This window comes from Mangifera indica, unplaced genomic scaffold, assembly GCF_011075055.1.
Source record: "Mangifera indica cultivar Alphonso unplaced genomic scaffold, CATAS_Mindica_2.1 Un_0008, whole genome shotgun sequence".
Classification (NCBI taxonomy): Eukaryota; Viridiplantae; Streptophyta; class Magnoliopsida; order Sapindales; family Anacardiaceae; genus Mangifera; species Mangifera indica.
This window is the reverse complement of record NW_025401100.1, coordinates 1-21,184: the sequence shown is the minus strand read 5'-3', so window position 1 is coordinate 21,184 and position 21,184 is coordinate 1. Positions and strand designations below refer to the sequence as shown.

Below are 21,184 nucleotides of genomic sequence, written 5' to 3'. Positions count from 1 at the left end.
TTGAACATCGAAAGTTTTTCAAATCAAAGCAAAATGCAATCAACCAATGATGGACTAGTTTTTGGTCATGATTGTGCAAGAGATCTGATGCTAATAGAGTTTTGTTTTTGTTTCTCAATATCATCAACCCAATGACGAGTGGTTTTTCTCTCCTTGAAATGTGACAAATCTATGTTAGAACGAAAAAAAAAAGTTATCATGATTGTGTTGAAAGGAAGAGAAGCCATGAAAAGAAAAAATAAACTGATGTCAGCTTGATTTCAAGCAAAGATGTTGGTTAGAGATGAAGAAAGAAATTCGGTAGAGTTAGATCTACAAATTATTTAAAATGGGTGAAAGTGTAATATTTCAAAACTTTGGGGTTGGTTACGATAAAAAAAATATGAATAATATGAGAAAAGGTCAATTTTTTTAATGATATACTTCTTCATCAAATTTTGGTTTTTTAAGTGTATGTATTCATATATATTAAAAATGGTAAATCAATAATTTATAATTAAACTAAAAAATGATACTAATAAAATTAGATGACGAATGAGTATTTAAATTTTTTAAGATTATCAGATAAAAATTTCTCAATAGACTAAACCTTGGATGAGAATGGGCCTTTTGGCCGGCTTTTTAATTTTCCCTTCCATAAAGTTTGATATGGTTTGCTACATTGAATCGTATTTGTTTTCCTCTCTGTTATAATTATAATTGAAATAACAGGATGTGTAGATGCCTCGGCAGCCCCTATTGCTTTATTGAATAGACAACAAGAGAAAAGACAGACAATCAGGATTGGTAAACCTGGCATGCCCAATTATTATCCACAATTCTTCCCCCACTTTCAACTTAGGCGTCTCCGTTAAGTTACATAGTCATCCATGTCAAAAGAGTGTGGCAGGTGGAATCGGATTCGTGATTAAAAGCAAGATCGGTTGGTCAGCTGAGGCATTTATGGATTGAAAATTGAGTTCTTTTCATTGAATTATCACCATAGAATTCACGGGCTGCAGTTGTGGACACACATCCAGCTTGTGCTTGGAATTCTAAGCCACATGATGTACAATTATCAACCCAAGGGTTGGCCTTAAAAAGAGAATTGTATAATCCGTTAAGATTAAAGATAATTTATATGATTGTAGAGAACTTATATCCAAGAAATTGAAATATCTGTAAATAGTATTTTTATTGCAATTTGAAAGAACGAGTCCAGTAATCTAAGAGAAATGGGACAAAATAATTATTATTTACTTTTAATGTAAGGTGCCAAATTCTGTCGTCCATGTGTGGCTTTAATTTCCACACTATTGTCCACCCAGTCTGACGGTAGGAGGTCCTGGAACAAAGGAAAATTGTTATGATGGTGTCGCCCAATGTGCAACTGTCCACGTGCTTACCGCACAAACTACTCAACATGCAATGACTAGGAATATCAATCAAACGAGGTTGTGTTCTTATCAAACTCTTCTTCTAACCAAGGTTGAAAAAATCTAAATTCGTATTTTTAAAAAATTTAAATATTTAATCTTTTTTTTTAATTATTACTATTAAAAATTTTTATTAATATTAAAAATATAATTATTATTTAATTAATAATATTTAAAAAATTTAAAAAAATTTTATCTTAATTACGAAAATTTATCATTTATCTTAATTTAGTTTTAAAAATATATTTTTTTAAGGGTTTCATTTTTTTTCTTTCTTCTCTAATTAAGATCATCTTCGATCAATCTTTTAATGATGAAGGTTAGAGAGTCTGTCACGAATGACGAAGGCTGGAGACTCTGTTGCAAACAATGAAGACCGACGACAAATGGTGAACGATGAAGGCCGAAGACGAAACAAAGATTGCCCGAAAATGAAGAAGGCACAAAAAAAAAAATGCTTTTAACTGGTGAATAAAAAAATAAACTTTCTAAATTTAAATAATAAAAAATTATCGTCGGTGAGAAAGAGTCATTCGGCCAACTGGAAAGTGTAATTGTTGACAAGTTACAAGAGCGCCTCTTTTACAAGATCTGATTTGATGCGAACAAGGAAAAAGTGTGTTCGTTTTGGATTAAATTTCCTTCAGTTAAAGTCTTAAATAAATAAAAGCCATAGTGAGTGGGGGACAATATTTTGAAAACTTGTCTTGACTTCGTAAATTCATTGAACCTGTTCACCCAAGAAACACAAACTTGGGTCATTTTTAATCAATTTCTACACCCTATGCCGTCTCCAATAAACCTGTTGAGCAGAAACTGTTTTGGACGGACCAGAAGGGTCGTCTGACAATTCCCCTATCTCCCTGCTCCTTTACACGCGAAGAGTTGATAAAAATAGTGCCCTCCATGAGCTTTTTAGGGTAATATTTTTTTGATAAAATATTCAAAATCAAAATTTTAATTTATTTAATAAAATAATTATAAATCTTGAGGTTTTATATCTTTAATATAATTAATTTGACCTAAAAAAATACCTAACTCAATAAGATAGGGCTCATTGGTGAAGATCAAAAAAGGGTACCCGCCATTGTTTACCCGGAAGAATCAGATTGGTTATCTCAGGTTTCTTTAAGTAACTTCTAATTCGTTAGAGACCTCAAAATTCTCCGTAGGTTTTCCAGGACCACAAAATTGAGATTAAAAAAAAAAAAAAAAGACAATTTCTGATCTGCAAAACTCAATTATTTTTTATCATACAAATCCTACCACGGAAGAACAATATTACAAACACAAAAACCAACCCAAAAAAACATACTACTACTACAGCTTCAATTACAAGACGCTAATTTACTAAAGAAAGCACAAATTTTCCCTGGTTCAGCATGACTAAAACCAGCTGACCACTTGGGAGATGTACATCATATTAACATAAATAAAACTGAAAGACCAGACTTCGGCTCTGCAACTGTCAAAAAATTTCTTTGCAGCAGCCACGAAACACCCTAGAATCTACATTACAACATTAACAATAACATTACAATGACTAGATCCAAGATAAGATAGAAGCCCAATCTATCTCATGTGACGGGTACTTCTGCAACTTAAAATTCTCTGAAACGACATCCCAGCAAGGTTCTGAAGAATCCTGGAAAGTCAAATCCGATAAAGGAGATGAGTCTGCTGACCCTTCACTACAACTACTCTCATCCTTAACACAAGCTTCTGCCTCACAACCACCATCCATATTCAAGTTCTCCAAATTTGTTGCTACTTTCGCTCCTTCCTTCACCACCGATGCGGGTTTTCCCAAACGGCGTAGTTTCTTCTCAGCAGAGTTACTTTGCTTCTCCCTTTTCCCTTGTTTTTGCGACTCAGCTAAGTTTTGACAGATGGCTGTCAATTTCGCATCAACAGAGGAATGGAGAGGCTTGTACTCGCCGAAGTCGCCACCGATGTGGGACCCGTTATGTCGGAGGTTAGGAAAGTTGAGCCTTGCGAAGTCGCCACGTAGCTTATAGGCGGCTTTGTCGTAAGCCAAGGCGGCTTCTTCAGCAGTGTCGAAAGTTCCAAGCCAGAGCCGGGTCCTGTTCTTGGGGAGTCGGATCTCGGCTACCCATTTGCCCCAATGTCGCTGTCTCACTCCTCTGTAGAGTTTCGCGGGCTTTGATGGAGAACCCATTTGCTTCATCGGGACGGGCTTTGGAGAAAGAAAGTTAAGGTGATGAAATTGTTGCGATTGTTGATGTTGTTGCCTGAAAATCTGGTTTTGGAGGTTGATCTGAGATTGGATCTGTAGGATTTGGAACTGAGTGAGGTTGTTGAGCCCAATTGAACCTGGCTGCTGCTGAAGACCTAACAAAGAGTCTTGGATCGAGAACCCGTTAGAAAAGAGATGGGTTGAAGATGTGGAGCAAGCATCAGGACACCAATTGGGCTCTGGTAATGTTGCAGAGGAGAATAAATTGTTACAAGAAGTAGAAGGGAAAGAGGAAGAAGGAGAAGGAGTGAGAGAGGGGTTATCAGAAGGAGAAGGGGTAATTGATGACGAAGAGGAAGCACTTTTCATAAAAGGTTCAAGTGCTTCCATTAATTCACCGCCAAAGAGGTCCGATTGAAGCGCTCTGCTACTGTAGAAATCCATTATAGCTGCCATTCCTTCAACAATGAAACTGATAAGATCACAAACTAAAACAAATCTGTTAACAAAAAAAGAAAATTAAAAACCAACCCGGCAATTTGATAAGAAAAATAACATCAAAGAGGTTTAAAATACACAACCCCTTCAATTTCAAGAACCTAAAAGTCAACCTGAAAGGAACCAAAAAAAAAAAAATCCTTCGAGCTGATTCAACTAACTAAAACAACAGATCTTTCTAAAAATTACCACAAAACATAGTTAAAAAAAAAAAAATCCTGGATCTCGATTCTGAAAACACCTGGCTTTCGAGAAATCCTTCTAAGTTTGCTTTTGAACCATTTATTTTTTCAGTTGTTTTGAAAACAAACCCAAAAATCAGATTTTTCTAAAAGACAGATGATTAACAGAAAGGGATTCAGAGAGGCGGGGAATGGCAGAGTGGGGAATTGTAAACAAATTAAAGGAAAACCAAAATCACTCTCAGTTTTAAGCTCTCAAATCTCTCGTATATTTGTGTCTGTATGTTGGGTTCATCTTCAACCTCAGCATTATATTATATAGCACCCCACCACCTTAATTATCCTCCCACTAAATCAGATTATTAACTTTTTAATAATATTTAGTCGATTTAATACAAAACCTAAATAATACGGCGATGAATCACCAACAACGACTTTTATTTGCTTATATTATAGTAATTTACATGTTCCCGCCTAAGGTTTAACTTTTTGATACTTTTTTACCCTTAATTGATATAAATAATATTTGTTTTACTCAAAATCAAGTGTACTTAACACTTTCCCTCAAAATTAAAATTTTGCTAATAAAATAACAATATTAAAAAGTGAAATTAGAATATTGTCTCTATTATTTTATTTTTTAAAATAATAAAATTATATGTACCTATTTTAAATAAATAAATATATATATATACTTATATATGTTATCGTAAGATTGAGTGATTTTTAATTAATAATAAAATAAAATGTAATCATATAATAATATATTTAAATACGTAAATATTTATGTATATAAAATGAGTACATATAATATTACTATTTTCAAAATTATCATATAACTTTGAATTAATAAAAATTAAAAACAATATCTTAAATATCTAAATTATATAAGAGACGTTTTATTTTAGTTTCTTTTCATCGTCACTTCTTCTTCCTCGCTTTCAATATATAGGAGTGTTTTTGTCACAAAATCATATATTAGGGGATAAGCTATAATTTTTAAAAATATTATGACTTTTAAAATTTTTGAAATATTATTTTATCCCTAATAATTTTAAAATTGACAATTATACTTTTAAAAAATTAAATATAATTCAACAAATTATAAATATAAATAACTATTTGAGTTATATAATAGTTTCAAAATATATAAGATTTGAAAGTTTTTCAAAATCAATTTGATTTGGGATGATAAAATGTTGTTTATACTATTTGGGAGTGAAATGGGTTTTTAGACCAAATCTGAGGTTAAAAAGAAATTATTTAATCTATTAATTAATTAATTAATATATATATCATAGTCTTGTAAGTGATGTTATAATTTTCAATAAATAAATAATTTTCCCAATGAGCGAGGTCAACAAATATTAATTAACGACGTGGCAAGCTGGAATTGAGTAATGAATAAGCCTTTTATTTTTCAATAAAATCATGTGTATTTATTTTAAATACACAAATATATACATATTTATATATATCATCATGTGATTGGATAATTTTAAATTAAAAATAAAACAATAACCAATCATATAATGATACATATGAATATGTATATATTTATGTACCTAAAATAGATATACATAGTACTACTCTTTATTTTTTTTTAACCAAAATTAAGTTGACAGAATAATAAAAAGATGGTTGGAAAAGGGCAGGTTCTCACGCGGTTTCACTCTCCACTTGGCCACCTGTCCCTCTCAACCTGCGTGTTGGATTCCACTAACCTTAAATATGATGCAAAAATGACTTCATCACAATTTTCCTACAAAATTTGTCACAAGACCCATGTGCATTTCACGTGATAATTGACTCATCTTTAAAATTTTTAATTTTATATATATATTAGTTGTTGATGTGATGATGGACCATATTATTTGAGGCAAAATCCTCGTGTCTAATTACCAAAAATAGGATATCTAGATATATAAGTTTGAAACTCATCTGTAATATATTAAAATTAAAATTTTAATTTATTTAATATAATAATTATAAAATTAATCATTAAATTTAAAATGTTAATCTATTCAGTGTGGTTAATCTAATCCTGGAAGGGTGTACTTCAAGTAAGATTTACTTGCTGAAAAAACAAAGCAAAATTTAAAGAAAGATTGAGAAATTTGTTGGTGGAGAATGCGGCCACCTAATTAGGACACAGAAGAGAAGAAGCAACGGTGGAAAGTTTGATATGTTTGAATTTGCCGTTTTTGTCATTTTCATGGTAGTTTTATGTCACTATAAATAACCTACGTTTTTCTTATTTTCACTTTTTCAGGACATCTCGCATGCCTCCCACCTCATCCCTTAATCAATAAATATCAACTACACTTTATCAATACAATGAATTTTTAAATTAGTTCAATATTAAAACTTAAAATATATATATATGTATATAGGTTTAAATCTCTATCAATTACGCAAAGGAAAAAATACAACCGATTCTGTTTTTGCTTTCTTCTATTTTTTTGATAAATTTTTTTTTCCAGTAAGTAAAATATATTTCTAGATTTGAGCATCAATAGTGAAATTTAACATTTTTTTTTCCCGTAAATCCTAAAAACGGAATCGTAGTGCTGTCAAGTAGAAGATAGTGGTGGGCGGTGAGTAGTGAGGCTGTGGCAACAATCGTGGAATTGGGCGGTGGTGGTGGTTCACCATATGTGAATTTGGATTTAATTCTTTTCCTCACCACCTTCTGTAGCAAACTATTTCCGTATCCTGGCCTTCAGTTTTGGCCCAAGTCCATAAAGATTTCATACAATTCCTAACTTAATGCAGTGTGCCACGGAGAAAAATCTGTCATGCACGTTTCGTTTATTTGAATAGCGCTAACCATGATGATTCAAATTCTGACTGAGAATAGGGAGTTGATAAATGTAGTAAATCATCAAAGTATAAAAAACAGATCAATTATTGTAGTTAAATTATGTATTATATTATATATCAAAACTTTAATTTTATATATTATATATCAAATATTGTATTATGTCATATATTATGATAAATTTTTAAAAATGAAATATTAAAATATCAACAAAATAATAAAAATTTAATTGATATGGTTTCATTTTAAAAAATATCATAAATATCTTTAAAATTTAAAATTTCTTTTTATATTTCTATTACATTGTTTTTTTTTTAAATATATTGATTTATATCGATAATATATATTATATTATAAAATATGTATTAATTTAATATATTTTATAATATAAATTATTTTTTATATGCATTATAACATATCTTAAAATATATATAATATAAAACATAAATAAATGAAATTTCAGCTTATTATACCCAAATGATCTGTTTTGTCGGGTCAAGGATACTTGAACGAATAGTCTTACGGACTATATATAAATTAAAATTCAACGTTAGAGAGGACAAGTATTAGCTTTCCCTTTAACCCGCCCATAGGCCACTCACTCCAAGACTCTATTTGCTTCCATTGTACTTTCAACGTGGAAACCCAGAAGCATCAATAGTTTTTCAAGAAAGTAAGAAATACAGTGATAGGGAGAAAATTCCAAGAGGGGTCAAGTGGGACTGTGACTGAAATTTGACCAGTTAGTGTCATCAAATCAGATTGGCCGACACTGATGAGAAAGACTTGACTTCGCACCTTCCCGTAACGAGGAAGACTTTGGTAACCTTGTGTTCCCCATAAGATAACACGTTACAATTCTTCTGTTTCACCAACCATTCTGCTTATAAATTTACAAACGACTCGACTCTTCTTAATGCAAAAGTAACTCCAAATCCATGCGATGGTGATATTACTTATTTGGTCAAAGATCTCAATTCAATTTTCGCACGACACTGCAAATATAATTGTATTATTATTTTCTTCTTCTTTTTCGCTGTCCTTCAACGTCCTTACTGATAAAAGACTTCCGTAAGGAAATGGGATAAGAAACCAATCTTCAAGAGATCCACTTCGGTGACTGAGGATGGTACAACAATTTACAATACAACCCCCCAACTAATAAAAGAGCTATGCAAAGGAGCAAAACTGATATTTCCATTTCTGTCGGTGCAAAAAGGCACCTTCAATAGCTTCCTAAAGCCAAACGACACTGTAATCTCGACCTTTACATCACCACAAATCCCAATAGAGAGAGAGTGCCATATAATATCAACTTCCAGAACTAAACTAAGCTTTAAACATACTTCAAATATAAAATTAAAAAGGAAAATTTTCCACTTCATATACAGGTTTCCATAGCCATGTGAGTGGGATTTGACTTAAAAGCGCACTCCACTAGAATATGGAGTCCAAATATTGATTGTAGTGTTTTCTGTTGAACTCCAACAAGCTGCCATAAGTACGGTCAGCAATGCCAACAAATAGAGCTTCCGCATCTGGGCTGAAGGCTATTCCAGCTATCTCCCCAAATAGATCAATCTCCTGACATTTGGCATACCCAGACCCAGCATCAACTATATGAACAAAGTCTGCAGGTTCTGCCATAGCCAGAAACCGGCCATCAGAGGTAAACTTCAGAGCTCTAATAGCCCCCATATTCCCTTCAATACAGCCAAAGACTGGGAAAGGTTTCTTATGTCCCACAGCCTGCAAGTAGTGTCTTGATTACCAGTAGCCAAAATTCTGCCATCTGGATGCCAAGCTGAAGCAAATGAGTAGTCCAGGTGTCCTTTAAGGTTCCCAGTGACTTTCCCAGTCTGGGCATCAGCTAATAAACACTCCGTGCAGTCCCCCAAGACTGCAAACAACTTGCCATCTGGACTAACAGAAGTATTCTGGAAGCAAACCATCACGAAATTTGATTAGCGTGTAAGAAATGAGGGAACCATTGGACATCCAATTCCTAGAGAGAATTTACAAAGAACAAACTTACATTAACAGACCAATCAAATGAGAAGCAATTAAGGCAGACAAAGTTTTCAGCATCAAACATTCTAACTTGAGCATCATTGTTTGCGGTCATGACCCTCAATAAGCCACTATAAAGAAAAGGTATAGCTCAGTGTTAAAAGGAATAATTTTACCTCTTATCCAAAAGATAAAAAAGATATCTTAAAAGGTCTGGTAAAGCAAGTATTGATGAGAGTTACTAACTTAGGGCCACGGTAAACATCTACATTATTGGTGATGGCATTTTCATCTGCTGTTAGTTTTGTGCAGAATGCAACCCCAGGTTGATCCAAATACTGCCAAGAACATAAAAGTAAATATGAGATGCTGAATACAGCAATTTTTTAGTTCATACTGGTTTTGACACATGCAATACTTAGACATGTGCTTACCTTGCAAATAAGTTCCCCCTGAAAACCACCAGCTACCAATAAATTTTCTTCAACTGCCATGGTACATATCTGTACTCTGTTTAGAGGCTGAGCCAGCAGTCTAGAGCGTCTCTGCAAAATAAAAATCAGTTCAGAGCATTTCAAACAGTAAATAAGTCTCAACCTTCATCAACCAAGAAACTACTTACCAAGGTTGGAACAATTGGCTTGACCATGTTCAGCACTTCTGTGCCCTTTTGGAGCAAAGAAGACCAGTGCATTGCAGAATAATTCTGCATAAGATACACGTCATGCTTTGATGTTGCCCATAACAAATTCCTCAACTGCACAGAAGAAGACAAACACATCAATAACAGCCATAAACATCACTGGATAGCATATAATAATAAAAAATGAATTCACCTAAAACTAGATAGGAGCTCTAGTATTAATGTATCACCCAAGCTGGTCAGTCTTTTCTTGGGCAATAGAAATTAAAGGAAAAAAATGTTGGCCACAATTATCCTCACACTTGGGAGTTCAAGTGCAGTAAAGAGGTAGACTAAGCATTGTTTGTGGGACAAATCACTAACTTCTTAATAAGTTAATGGTTAGACATCTTAATACTATAGGTTACTAAATTGTACATTATTCCATATATTAGAATCACAACATTCATAAACTGTTAATAACAATAAGGTATGCATTGCAACCAAGATACATTAACATGATATGGATGAATTAACACTCATGCATAATAAATATCAGAAAATCTAATGAGTTAGCTTCAATTGTATCAAATATATAAAACTTCAGCATGGAAAATGAATGCAAAATGAGTATGAATTAGGCCCCTCATGAGCACGACACATAGACGCTAAACTACAGAAATTGCCAAAGAGGCCAGTCAAATACTCAAATATTTTCCTATCATACCATATAAACAATGTATCCTTATGGTGCCAGCTGCTCAGATATAACTCCGCCATGCTTTATAGGCTGAAATTAGAGAAAGATTGCAGTCCTAAATGCCACAAAGGTTAAATCCATATAATTATAGTTAACAGACAATTAGAAGCAATCAGATCAATCTACATATCATCACAAAGCAAAGATAATTTACATCATACAAAAGATAACAACCATTCACATTTTAAGATAAAACAGAGTTGGTAAATATGTCAATAAGAGAATTAACAAGTAGCACAGTGTCAACAGAAGACTCTGGCTGGCTGATCAAAAAAATTGAAGATATCAGAATCACAAAAAATTATAGGAGTCATGGTCAAGCACTTGCCCATCTAAAAGATCATCCAACCTCATCATTTTTAACCCTTTACACCAGAAGTCCAAAATTTTAACAGTTAACAAACAAATTAAAAAACCTAAATAAATAGATTTCATACTGTGATTTCAAATCATCTACAAGGGCTATCTCACTAGTGATGAATTGTAAGCTTTATCCAGATATAAACATATTGTTTGTAATGTCCATGCATTTGCATACGTGTGAGTATTTTCAATATGGTATCTAGGCCTAACCTCGTTTAAAGATATAAAAGATTGTTCGAAAAAAGCTATATTACAATTAAACTATCTCATAGGATCAGATAAGATCATCTTCCAAAATGCCAAGCCATGCACAGCAATGATGCGTTGATACCTGTAACTTGTCATTTAATCATTTGTCTGTTAAAAATTATGCCATGAGAAATATTAGGTCATCTAATTTCATTTCCACTATGAACTGTTACCAAATGCGTGTATTAAGTAACTTCCATTCATAAAACCTGAAAAAGAGGGACTGAGTGAATATCAAACCCAATCATATTACTTCAGTGGGCCACTTTGCGTTCACGGATATTAAAAAAAATAAAGATCCAGAAATGGTGGATCAGAATAGTTGGAAAAGGGGTGTTCAAGAACCTGCCAAAACATAATTTGGTTCTAAACTATCCCATGAGGATACTTTCAAAAAGAGAAAATTTCTTTTATTATCATAAAAGGATTCCTTAGATCAAAGGAAAAATAGATCCCAAAAGACAAATCATAATAAATAGAAGACTTATTTCATGGATAAAAACATAGTGTTACACGATAATCTTGAAAACAATTATCGATTAATAGCACATTTTGGATTTTTTAACCACAATTTTTTGACAAATCAACAACTTAAATCAAGGATAGATTATATCACCAGCTTGTAGATCTGCACAAAAGGAGTAATGATGGACTCACTGGACCATAGTTTAAATCTGAAGCATTCTTTGAAACTTAAATTAGCTGAAGGTAAAATTAGTTATATCTCTAAGCAAATAATATGTTCATTGAAACCTAATGTAAAAGCAAGCTCCATACCTTCTAATGAATGGTTGAGGCACAAAGCTAGTATCATACACAATAATTTCCATAAAGAATTATAAAATATTCACAAGACCTGCAAAACTTATACAGACTAGTATGATATGCATATAAACAGAGTTCAAAACAAATTCAAAAGTCGGACTATTCATAATTCTAGAACCCAAACCAAACTCTTCAATATGACTAAATCTTTATGCAGTGATACAATGGATGCAATTTACAATTTATGGAATGCATGTCATTAATCAATTTATGCAAGGCAACATTAAAAATTACTATGGTAAACAATGATAAGGATTTGTAACAAATAGGAAAACCAAAAGCACAAGGGTAATATGAATTTCCACACTTCACCACAAATGACGACGCAAGAAAATAGGAAAAATAAAAATGAAATCAAAGTAGTGCAATGACTGCGTCCTAAACCGAAATTATTGTGTTTAAAAAAGGATGAACAATCAAATAAATGAGAGAGATGACCACAGTCTCTACCTGAAAATGCACAATTGTTGTCTTGACAATTCTTGTATTGAACTGAAAGTCATAGAAGGTCTTTCCCTTCTCTACTTCCAAGCACTCCTGTCAACGTAACATGTTTAGCAAACAATTGTCGAAAGAGATTCGTGTTCTGGGCTATCACAATCGTTTCGGATATTTTAGTTTACTTTTTAGCATTAACCAACCCATAATGTAAACAGAAAATACGAAAAACAAATAAAAACAATTTATCAAGGCAGAGACAAACTAACCTTCTGAAGCTCTGCACGTGAACGGGAAAGGTTCTCGTAATTCCTGTACTGCTTCAGTCTGGTCTCACGGTACCTATCTCTGGAAAACTTCATCCTCTCCCAAGGTATTCCTTGTATATCTTTTCCATTTCTTGCTTCTAAAGCAGACGTATCAGTCTTTGACTTACTCTGTTTATGCCAACGAAAAAATATATATCATTTATAATGATTTCGTAACACAAAATTGTGAAAAAGCTGCACAATATCGATGAAACTACCGTTTCAAAGTCATCTTCAGAGTCTGAGTCAAAGGACTCGGAACTATTGTCCCTAGGAGACTCAACATCACCAAAAGGGTCATCATTATCAAAACCAGCAGCGTCGTAGTAATCGTCCGCGTAGTCGAGATAGTCGTTGTTAAAGTGGAATTGTTCCATTATCCTACACAATTAAACTAAAATTTATTATTTAAAACAATAACAGAGCCTAAATTATACGAACACACGAGACTTAAACGAGAACTAAGTAAGTACACTTTACAGATGAACGAACATTTACTTCAAAACAGACACAGAATAACAAATTTAAAGGAAAAAAGATTTTAAAACATCTCTATGTCAGTCTAATTTAAACATGTAACAAAAAGTATGAAATTATTCAGCAAGTAAATCAGAAACTCAAAAAATAGCACAAGCAAAGGAAGTAATACCCCCTAATTCGGTAGAGTGACTGATCTCCAAGCCGAGAGCGGTGAACCACAACAGAGAGCGAAGAGTAATAAATTTCTGAGCAATTTACGGGAAACAAACAGAAAAGGTGTTTCTATTCCACTACAACAGAGTTAAGCGAGGTTCGCATTTGTTTTGAAACAAAAGATTTTATTGTGAAGACAGATATGAAGTATCTAGACACAAGACAACTAACCTTTCTCTATAACAGCGAGAAATTTTGAAGCTGGACGTCCTTCTTATAATGGGGAATGTGCGACTGGAGTAGCAACGTATAAAGAGTATGACAAGCGGGGTCCACCAAGGTCGTTGGGTCCCGCAAACAAGGAAAAAGAAGTATTCCGTGTGCTCGTGGGGTCTACACCCAACTGCTTCGCTTTTACGGGTGCTACTCCTTGACACTCTTCACGGATAAGCGTCGTATGACGTGTGAATGACGGTGGAACGACTATAAGGGTACTAGGGACAGTTAAAACGACCTATTAGATTCACCGTTTCAAAACAGAACAAGGAATATTGGCTATTTAAGAAACGGGGCCACGGGGCAGCTCAGCCGCTCTCCGAAATAACACTAGTCCCCAGCTAAGAATGCGATATGGTTATTCCACGTGGTTGGCTCAGAGCGATTGTTAAAGAAGATGGCAGCTATTGGTTCCACCACGTGGCTGCGTCCTTCTAGTCTTAATGCCAAATGGTACTTATCGCATTTGACGGCATCACCGCATCAAAGTACAAAAATTTCTTGTTAGTCTAACCATGGTTAGTTAAATGGGTTGGTGGACGGCTCTCATCTCCACACTTCGTTGTACTCTTTGGGCTTTTGGTCGATTAACAGGGGACCCATAAGAGTCCACGTGTGAGGTCCTCAAATTATAACCTTCTAACGGGTTAGGCCTCGTAGACGTTGCCCATGAGAGTTATATATATATATATATATGTTAGGCCAAAAATCTTATACCGGCCTATGCAGCAAAATCATAAACTCTTATCTTTTAATTTCAAAAAATTTAAATATGTAGTGATAAACTAAAATTTATTAAAATTTTTAAATAAAATTAAAGATAAAATTATTATTTAACAATATTTAAAAAATAAAAGTTTACATCATTTTATTCTCTTAATTAAGCAAATTAATATATTTTTTTTAAATTAAGTTTTAAAAAATAACATTTTTTTTTTATATTTAGGGTTTTAAATTTTATCGACGAATTTTCAATTAATGACGATCAATCTCTCTCCTTCCCTGTGTCATCTTTCTCTTCAATACTTTTTCTTCGATCAACAACATCTAAATTCAACAAAATTTAAACTAAGAATCGAAACTCTTCATCTAGATCTTTATCATCCAAACAAAGTAGCTTTGTCTAGACTGTCATCATTGTCTCGACAAAACCGATTTGTTTGGATAATGAAGATCCAAACAAAAAATTTTTACTCTTCATCTAGAGTTTGTTGAAATTAGACATTGTTAGTAGAAGGGAAAGTATCAAAGAGAGAGACAACACCGAGAGGGAGAGAGATCAGTAGTCATTCACCAAAAATTCGTATGTAAAATTTGAAAACCTAGAATGGGGAAAAATGTGATTTTTCAAAATTTAATTTTAGAATAAAATTGTTAGTGTTTCAATCATCAAGAGAGTAAAATGAGATTAACTTTTATTTTTTAAATATTTTTATTAAATAATGATTTTATCTTTTAACTCTAACTAAAAATTTTAATAAATTTTAATTCATAAATGAATGTTTGAATTTTTTAAACCACAAGATAAAAGTGTGAACTTTCCCTCTACCTTGGATGAGAATAAGTCTTTTGGCATATGTAAAAGGCCAAAGAACTTATTTCCACTCAAAATATGTTGTTTTCTCAAATTTTTTTCTGTTAATTTTGAAAATCTCATTTACCTTCTCATGACCGTTTAATATGTTAGTTATAGGAGTAAAATTATCATTTTATATTTAATATTAAAATAAATTTAAATTTGATTTTATTTTCTCCCCTAAACCCTAACAACTAACAGTTTCCTTAACCCAAGATTTCAAAAACTGTATTTTCTTCATAGGGTTTTCAAACTTTCAGATCTAATTTTTTCTACGACAATCAACAATTTCTAGGCACGTTTTTTCCTCTCCGACCCATCCTCTTTTCGATTATGCTCCTTTCAATGTCGTGAGACATGATCGTGACGAAGACGCTTCACAGGGTTAGAAGGAGCACAGTCGAAAAAAGGACATACCGGAGAGAAAGAGACAGTGTTTGAAGATCATCAGTTTTTGTTGAAAAATTAAATCTAAAAATTTGAAAATCTTAGGGAGAAAATATAGTTTTTAAAACTTAGGTTGAAAACTTATTAATCTTTAGAGTTTAAAGGAGAATAATAATATAATTAATAGATTTAATTAATTTTAACTATTTATAAATAATAGGTGAATTAACGAAATAAAACTTAAAAAATCAACGTCCGTTAGGGGGTGGGGAAGTCCTTTGCCTATGTAAAATATATATCCTATCAAAAGTTAGTGCAAACTAGCACTGATACTTATGCCGTTTATTATATTATTTGGGTGAAACAGTAGAAAGACAAGGTAAAAGTTATTTTCAACGGAAGAAACGGCAGAAAGAGAGAAACAATATCGTCAGACGGGCCCATCTCATCTCACTTGAAGTTGAAGCAACGTTGTTGCTGATCCAAAAAGATTGTCCCAATTCTTCAGAATTATATTCTCATTCAATTCATTTAAGTTTCATTTTACATTTATCAAGACAAGATTATTATAATAATCTGATATTCTTCAATAAAAAGAGAGATAAAAAAATTTATTTCCCACCTGTATTTTCCCGGATTATAAATGACATTTTCTATTTTCATTGAAATTTTCTCTTTTTTTAATTACAAAAGGCTTTTAGGTAACACCAAACTTCCTGAAACACCATTGGGTGCAATTAGATTGGGCATATCCTCTTGCCTTTGGAATATTTTCATGCAGGTACGGTATGGACCCATAAATAAGATTTCCCTTGATCGGAATTTACACCCTATTATTCATTATGGATAATGTTATGTTAACTTTTGAAATGGTAGGTAAGGTAGGGTTAAACACTTTTTATCAACTAAATAATTTTTTATTATAATTAATTATTCATTTCAGGGCTCACATGTCAACAAAGCGATAATGAAAGAAAATATTTGTATTAATATAACCTTATTAGTGATGTTTCAGGAAAATCAGAGTTTTACTTTGAATAATAGGCTTATATTCCTTCCCTTTTTCAATCAAAAGACTGTTTCCTTTATCAATATAATATTTTGTCGTTACTTTGGACCTAACCCCAGAACGTGTCCTGTCCCAATTCCTGTACCATAAAATCTTTCTGATTCAAATTATAAATAATTTGAACAACAGATTGCTTGATCTGATGTTATTGATATTTTATGACCGACCAAGTTGGTTTTAAGCCAAGTATTTAACGAAGATAACATTATCAACTTAACTATAACTAAATAGCTGATCGTCTTCGGCAGATGAAGAAACCAACTCCGTACCAGTTTTTATTTTTTATTTTTAAAAATCTTATTTACTTATTTATAAACTATTAAAATTAACAAAACTTTAACTCATTAAAATTTTATTTATTTTTTCTCTTAAATTCTAAAAATTAACTATTTCATCGTTAGATTAAGTTTTAAAAAATAACATTTTTTTCTCTTAACGTTTAGTTTTCAAATTTCGATGTCATTATTGAGTGTCTCTCCCTGTCAACTCTTCTTCTTCCTTTAACAATTTTTCTTCTTTCACCTAAACCTCTAACCGACGTGTTTGAAATTGTAAAGATGAAAGAAGAAGATGGGAAGACAATCATCTTAATAGACAAGAGTTTTGTTTTCCTTGTTTAGAACGTGTCTATCATAGGTCCAAGTGAGAAGAGAGTGAAAACATCAAGAGAGAGAGAGACCGCCAACAATAACTCAGAAGTAATGCCAAAGTTTTAAAACTAAACTTTAGAAGAAAATGTTATTTTTTTAAAACTTATATAGAAGAAAAATAATTAATTTTAAGGTTTAAAGGAAAAAAAATAAAATTTAAATTTATTTTTAATATTACATATGAAATAATAATTTTAACCTTAAAATTAATAAATTTAATTATCTATAGATGGGTAAATAAGATTTTCAAAGTTAAAAGATAAGAATTTAAGAAAACAAGATACTTTGATTAGAAAAAGTCCTTTGGCCTTGTTTCTAACTTGAAATTGAGGGGGTTTTTGAATGAATGTGCATTTGAAACTAACGGAACTTTAGCCTGGAGGGGTGATGGTGTGGTCAATAAGCCCAATCTTGTTTCAGAAGATAGTAATAAAACAAATAAATAGGAGAGTTTCCTATTGCAAAGCCCGTTCTCCCATTTTCATTGTTATGACCCTTCATGCATAAACGCATCCATTTTGTCAGTACTAAGTTGAAGATGTTCTCACTTGTCAATTTATGCAAGATTTTGGTTTGACAGTTGCAAATTATATTGATCGAAAAGCTTAGACTTCAAAATGTAAACTGGTTTCTATCTATAAAGGAGTCATCTTTGGTTTGGAAGTTGAGTACGATGATCGAGCATTTTCATAATAACAATTGATAGGCGATGACAAATAAAAAAGGTTAGGCCAGCCATGTCATAATTTAAACTCCTGTTTTTTGACACAACCCATAAAGTATGACTTGTTATTATAATAGGTTATGCCAAGCCGTAGGGTAAGGGTCCACAGGGTAGCCATTAAAAATATTAAAAAATAAAAAATAATTAAATATTAATTAAAATTTTAAAAAAATCATAATTTGATGGTTGGTTCCAACACACATTGACTGCCCTGCTAAAGGCCTACAAAGGCACGACCTAAAGGGTCGTAGGTTGTGTTATAAACTTTTCAATCCTTGCCTACTAGGCCCTTGATTGACTCTAGCACGACTCACTTCCCATCTCTAGGTGGCATCATACGGTCAAGTAGGAGACAGAGGTAGGCCTAGATATAATTCAAACCAGCTTGATCTCGAAAGTCGATTCAGCTTGACTCAAATTGGTTTAATTAAAATTCAAATCGAACTTGAGTTAAGATTTGATTTATTTTTTAATTCAAATCGAACTTGAGCCAAGAGATATTTGACTTAATTCAGCTCAAATCCAATTCGAATCAATAGTTCGAATTTGTGACTTGATTCAATTCAAATTCATGGCTTGAATCAGTTCAAATTCGTAACTCAACTCAGCTCGAATAAAAAATTTTGAATATTATTTAAGTAAAACAACGTCATTTTATCAATAAACCACAAACTTTAACTATGAATCTGAGTCATACATTTAAATTATCAATTTGAACTGAACCAAGTTACGAATTCAAACCATTAATTCAAGCTACGAAATCAAGTCAAACTCAAACAGAATCAAGCTGAGTTATTTTTCATCCGAATCGAACTTAATTTTGACTCTACAAACTTGAGCCAAATTCGAATTGAATTATTTTTTGTCAACCCAAACTCGAGCAAGGGGTGTTCGGAATCCACCCTAGATGGAGCGATGGCTAGATGAGGAAACAAACAATGCTTATTTAAAGGACATATTACAATCACGCATGCTTGTTATTCCAGCACTCACCTCAATCTTTGTATTTGTTTCTCAATGATCCTATCCAACATAAAAGGCTGCAGAAAACCACCAATCTCAAACATAAACATCACACTAGTACTTAATTTTTATCCTACTTTAAAAATAAAATCAATTTATAAGAGAAAATCTACAGCAGAAGGTTAATTTCCTCATTAAACTTGCATGTCAGACCAAGCTCTTTTTGCAATTAAGTGATCTTTCCTATAAAATTTTCACTTCACACAGCTGCCAAGATGACACTCCAAAAACTCTGTTATGACTCTTCCCTACTTCATTTTATTTCTAATCCCAGTTAACTCAATTCAGTCACAATTCTCATATGACTCAGCAACCCAAACCAACTCATTTTTAATTGATGTCGATTATCTCATATCTAGGAAATAACTACGAATAAAAATCCATTGAACATGCCCTTTATAAGTGAAAAAGTGTTTAGTATCCATCGCCTGTGCACTACACCAGTTATGAATGCAAATGAATTCCATCAATGATAATTTAAAAATCAATAACTATAGTGGTTTCTGAACCTGAATCAAAGAATAGAAGAAGAACCCCTTTTCACTAAATTGCAACAAAGTTGGAAGTGCTTTGCTAAGGGATTTTCACACAAATAATAAAGTCTACAGCTATTGTATTGGAACTTCAAGATCAAAGAGGCTCTTCCAGTAGCCAGTCACCTCTATCTCATTGATTGGTATCATTCTAGAGAATGGATATCTCCACCTCCACAACTAGAATCAACACATTAAATATTCATGTAATGGTAAACCATCTTTCATTTGAGTTCTAACACTTTATTTAATTATTATTATCGGGGCATACAAAGGGTGTTAAGATGGAACTGGATTTGCTTTCCAACTAAGGGTTTAACAAATGTTGCCCTTGGAAAAACATGCAATGGGAAGTATGGAATAAGGAAGGTCATTCAACAGGCAAATAATATTCTTGTCCGGACGTATCATCTGGAAAGAAAAAAAAATAATGCATGAAAAGAAAGGAATTCGTGTTATAATTGTAATTAGAGTCTTAAACTTCGCCATTGAGATATATTTGCTACAATTACAAATGACAGCAAAAGAACCAGAACAGAAGCATAGGCTGTTAGTATATGAGATTCCCTAGCAAGAGAGCAATAGCTAATACTTACTTCTCTTCTGTTCCCATGGAAGGTGGCAACAACAAACCCGGGTCATCCCTTGCCTTCCATGTCATGGCTGACACAGTTACTTCACGAGTTCCATCTTGGTGAGTGTGATCACAAAATTCATGGGTGTGTGCACTGAAAATGATCCTGCAAACACAAATAAAATATGCAGTTTATCATCTTACAATAAAAAATAATAGAAAAATAAAGTTATCAAGGCATGTCCAAACTTCAAGTATTAGTTTCTGAATTGAGGTATTATTGAAATTTTGTTGTTAGTCTCACAATATAAGTATATGAGGTCAGGAACTGCGAAAACACTTGACCCAACTTTATTCCACAAAAACTCTTTTTCTTTTTATACTTCCCTATTCAAATAACACAATATACCGAGTTTTGACTTGAATAAATTATAACCTTTACACACAGAGTGCAAAACAGAAAAAAGGAATAAAGGGTACATCAATGGATTCACAATAGACTTTGATTTGGTACCGGGAAATAGTGGGAAACAGAAAGGGCACTTCACATGCCCAATTTCACACCATAATGGAAAATATCACATGTTTTGTTGGAACGCGTATTCAACAAATTCAGCAATTTGATTTACTGGCACGAGAGAGAAGGTTTCTAACTACGAATTTGGTTTTCTGTGTTAGGAGATCATATAACAAAAAACAAAGTTTCGAGATGAATAAAGTACGACTATAAAAACATACCACAAAGAGACATGGTACTCATATGGTTCGATATAACCCACCCACATCCACTTATGAGAGAAATCTACTATAGTTTCATCAACATGATATACAATGGTACTCATCACCATAAACCTAGTACATAATTAACAGAGGAGAAACAATCCTAGTTTCTAATCATACTCAACCAATACTCAGAGATATAATCCTTCCCCAGTTTCTAAGGCACTCTACCCTGGTTTTAATAAATCCTTGATATTATATAACCCTGTGTTCCACATCCTCTCATTAACTTGAATTGGTTTCATCCTTATATTTATATGAAGTCTATAGG

At 32.7% G+C, this 21,184-nt stretch overlaps 1 protein-coding gene, 1 long non-coding RNA gene and 1 pseudogene across 2 annotated transcripts; all 3 read right to left on the bottom strand.

The window, feature by feature from the left end:
- Positions 1-2,639: 2,639 nt before the first annotated feature.
- On the bottom strand, positions 2,640-4,598 carry LOC123205569 (ethylene-responsive transcription factor RAP2-13-like). The gene has a single exon (XM_044622557.1). It carries the CDS (start codon positions 4,066-4,068, stop codon positions 2,959-2,961), a length of 1,110 nt encoding a protein of 369 aa, XP_044478492.1. The 5' UTR covers positions 4,069-4,598; the 3' UTR covers positions 2,640-2,958.
- Positions 4,599-8,292: 3,694 nt separating this feature from the next.
- Positions 8,293-13,703, bottom strand: LOC123205550 (annotated as a pseudogene).
- A 6,078-nt stretch (positions 13,704-19,781) lies between these two features.
- Positions 19,782-20,486, bottom strand: LOC123205547. Its single transcript, XR_006499861.1, has 2 exons — positions 20,156-20,486; positions 19,782-19,970 (listed from the first exon to the last, which is right to left on the bottom strand). It is a non-coding gene; the product is annotated as an uncharacterized LOC123205547 (long non-coding RNA).
- Between the last annotated feature and the right edge of the window lie 698 nt (positions 20,487-21,184).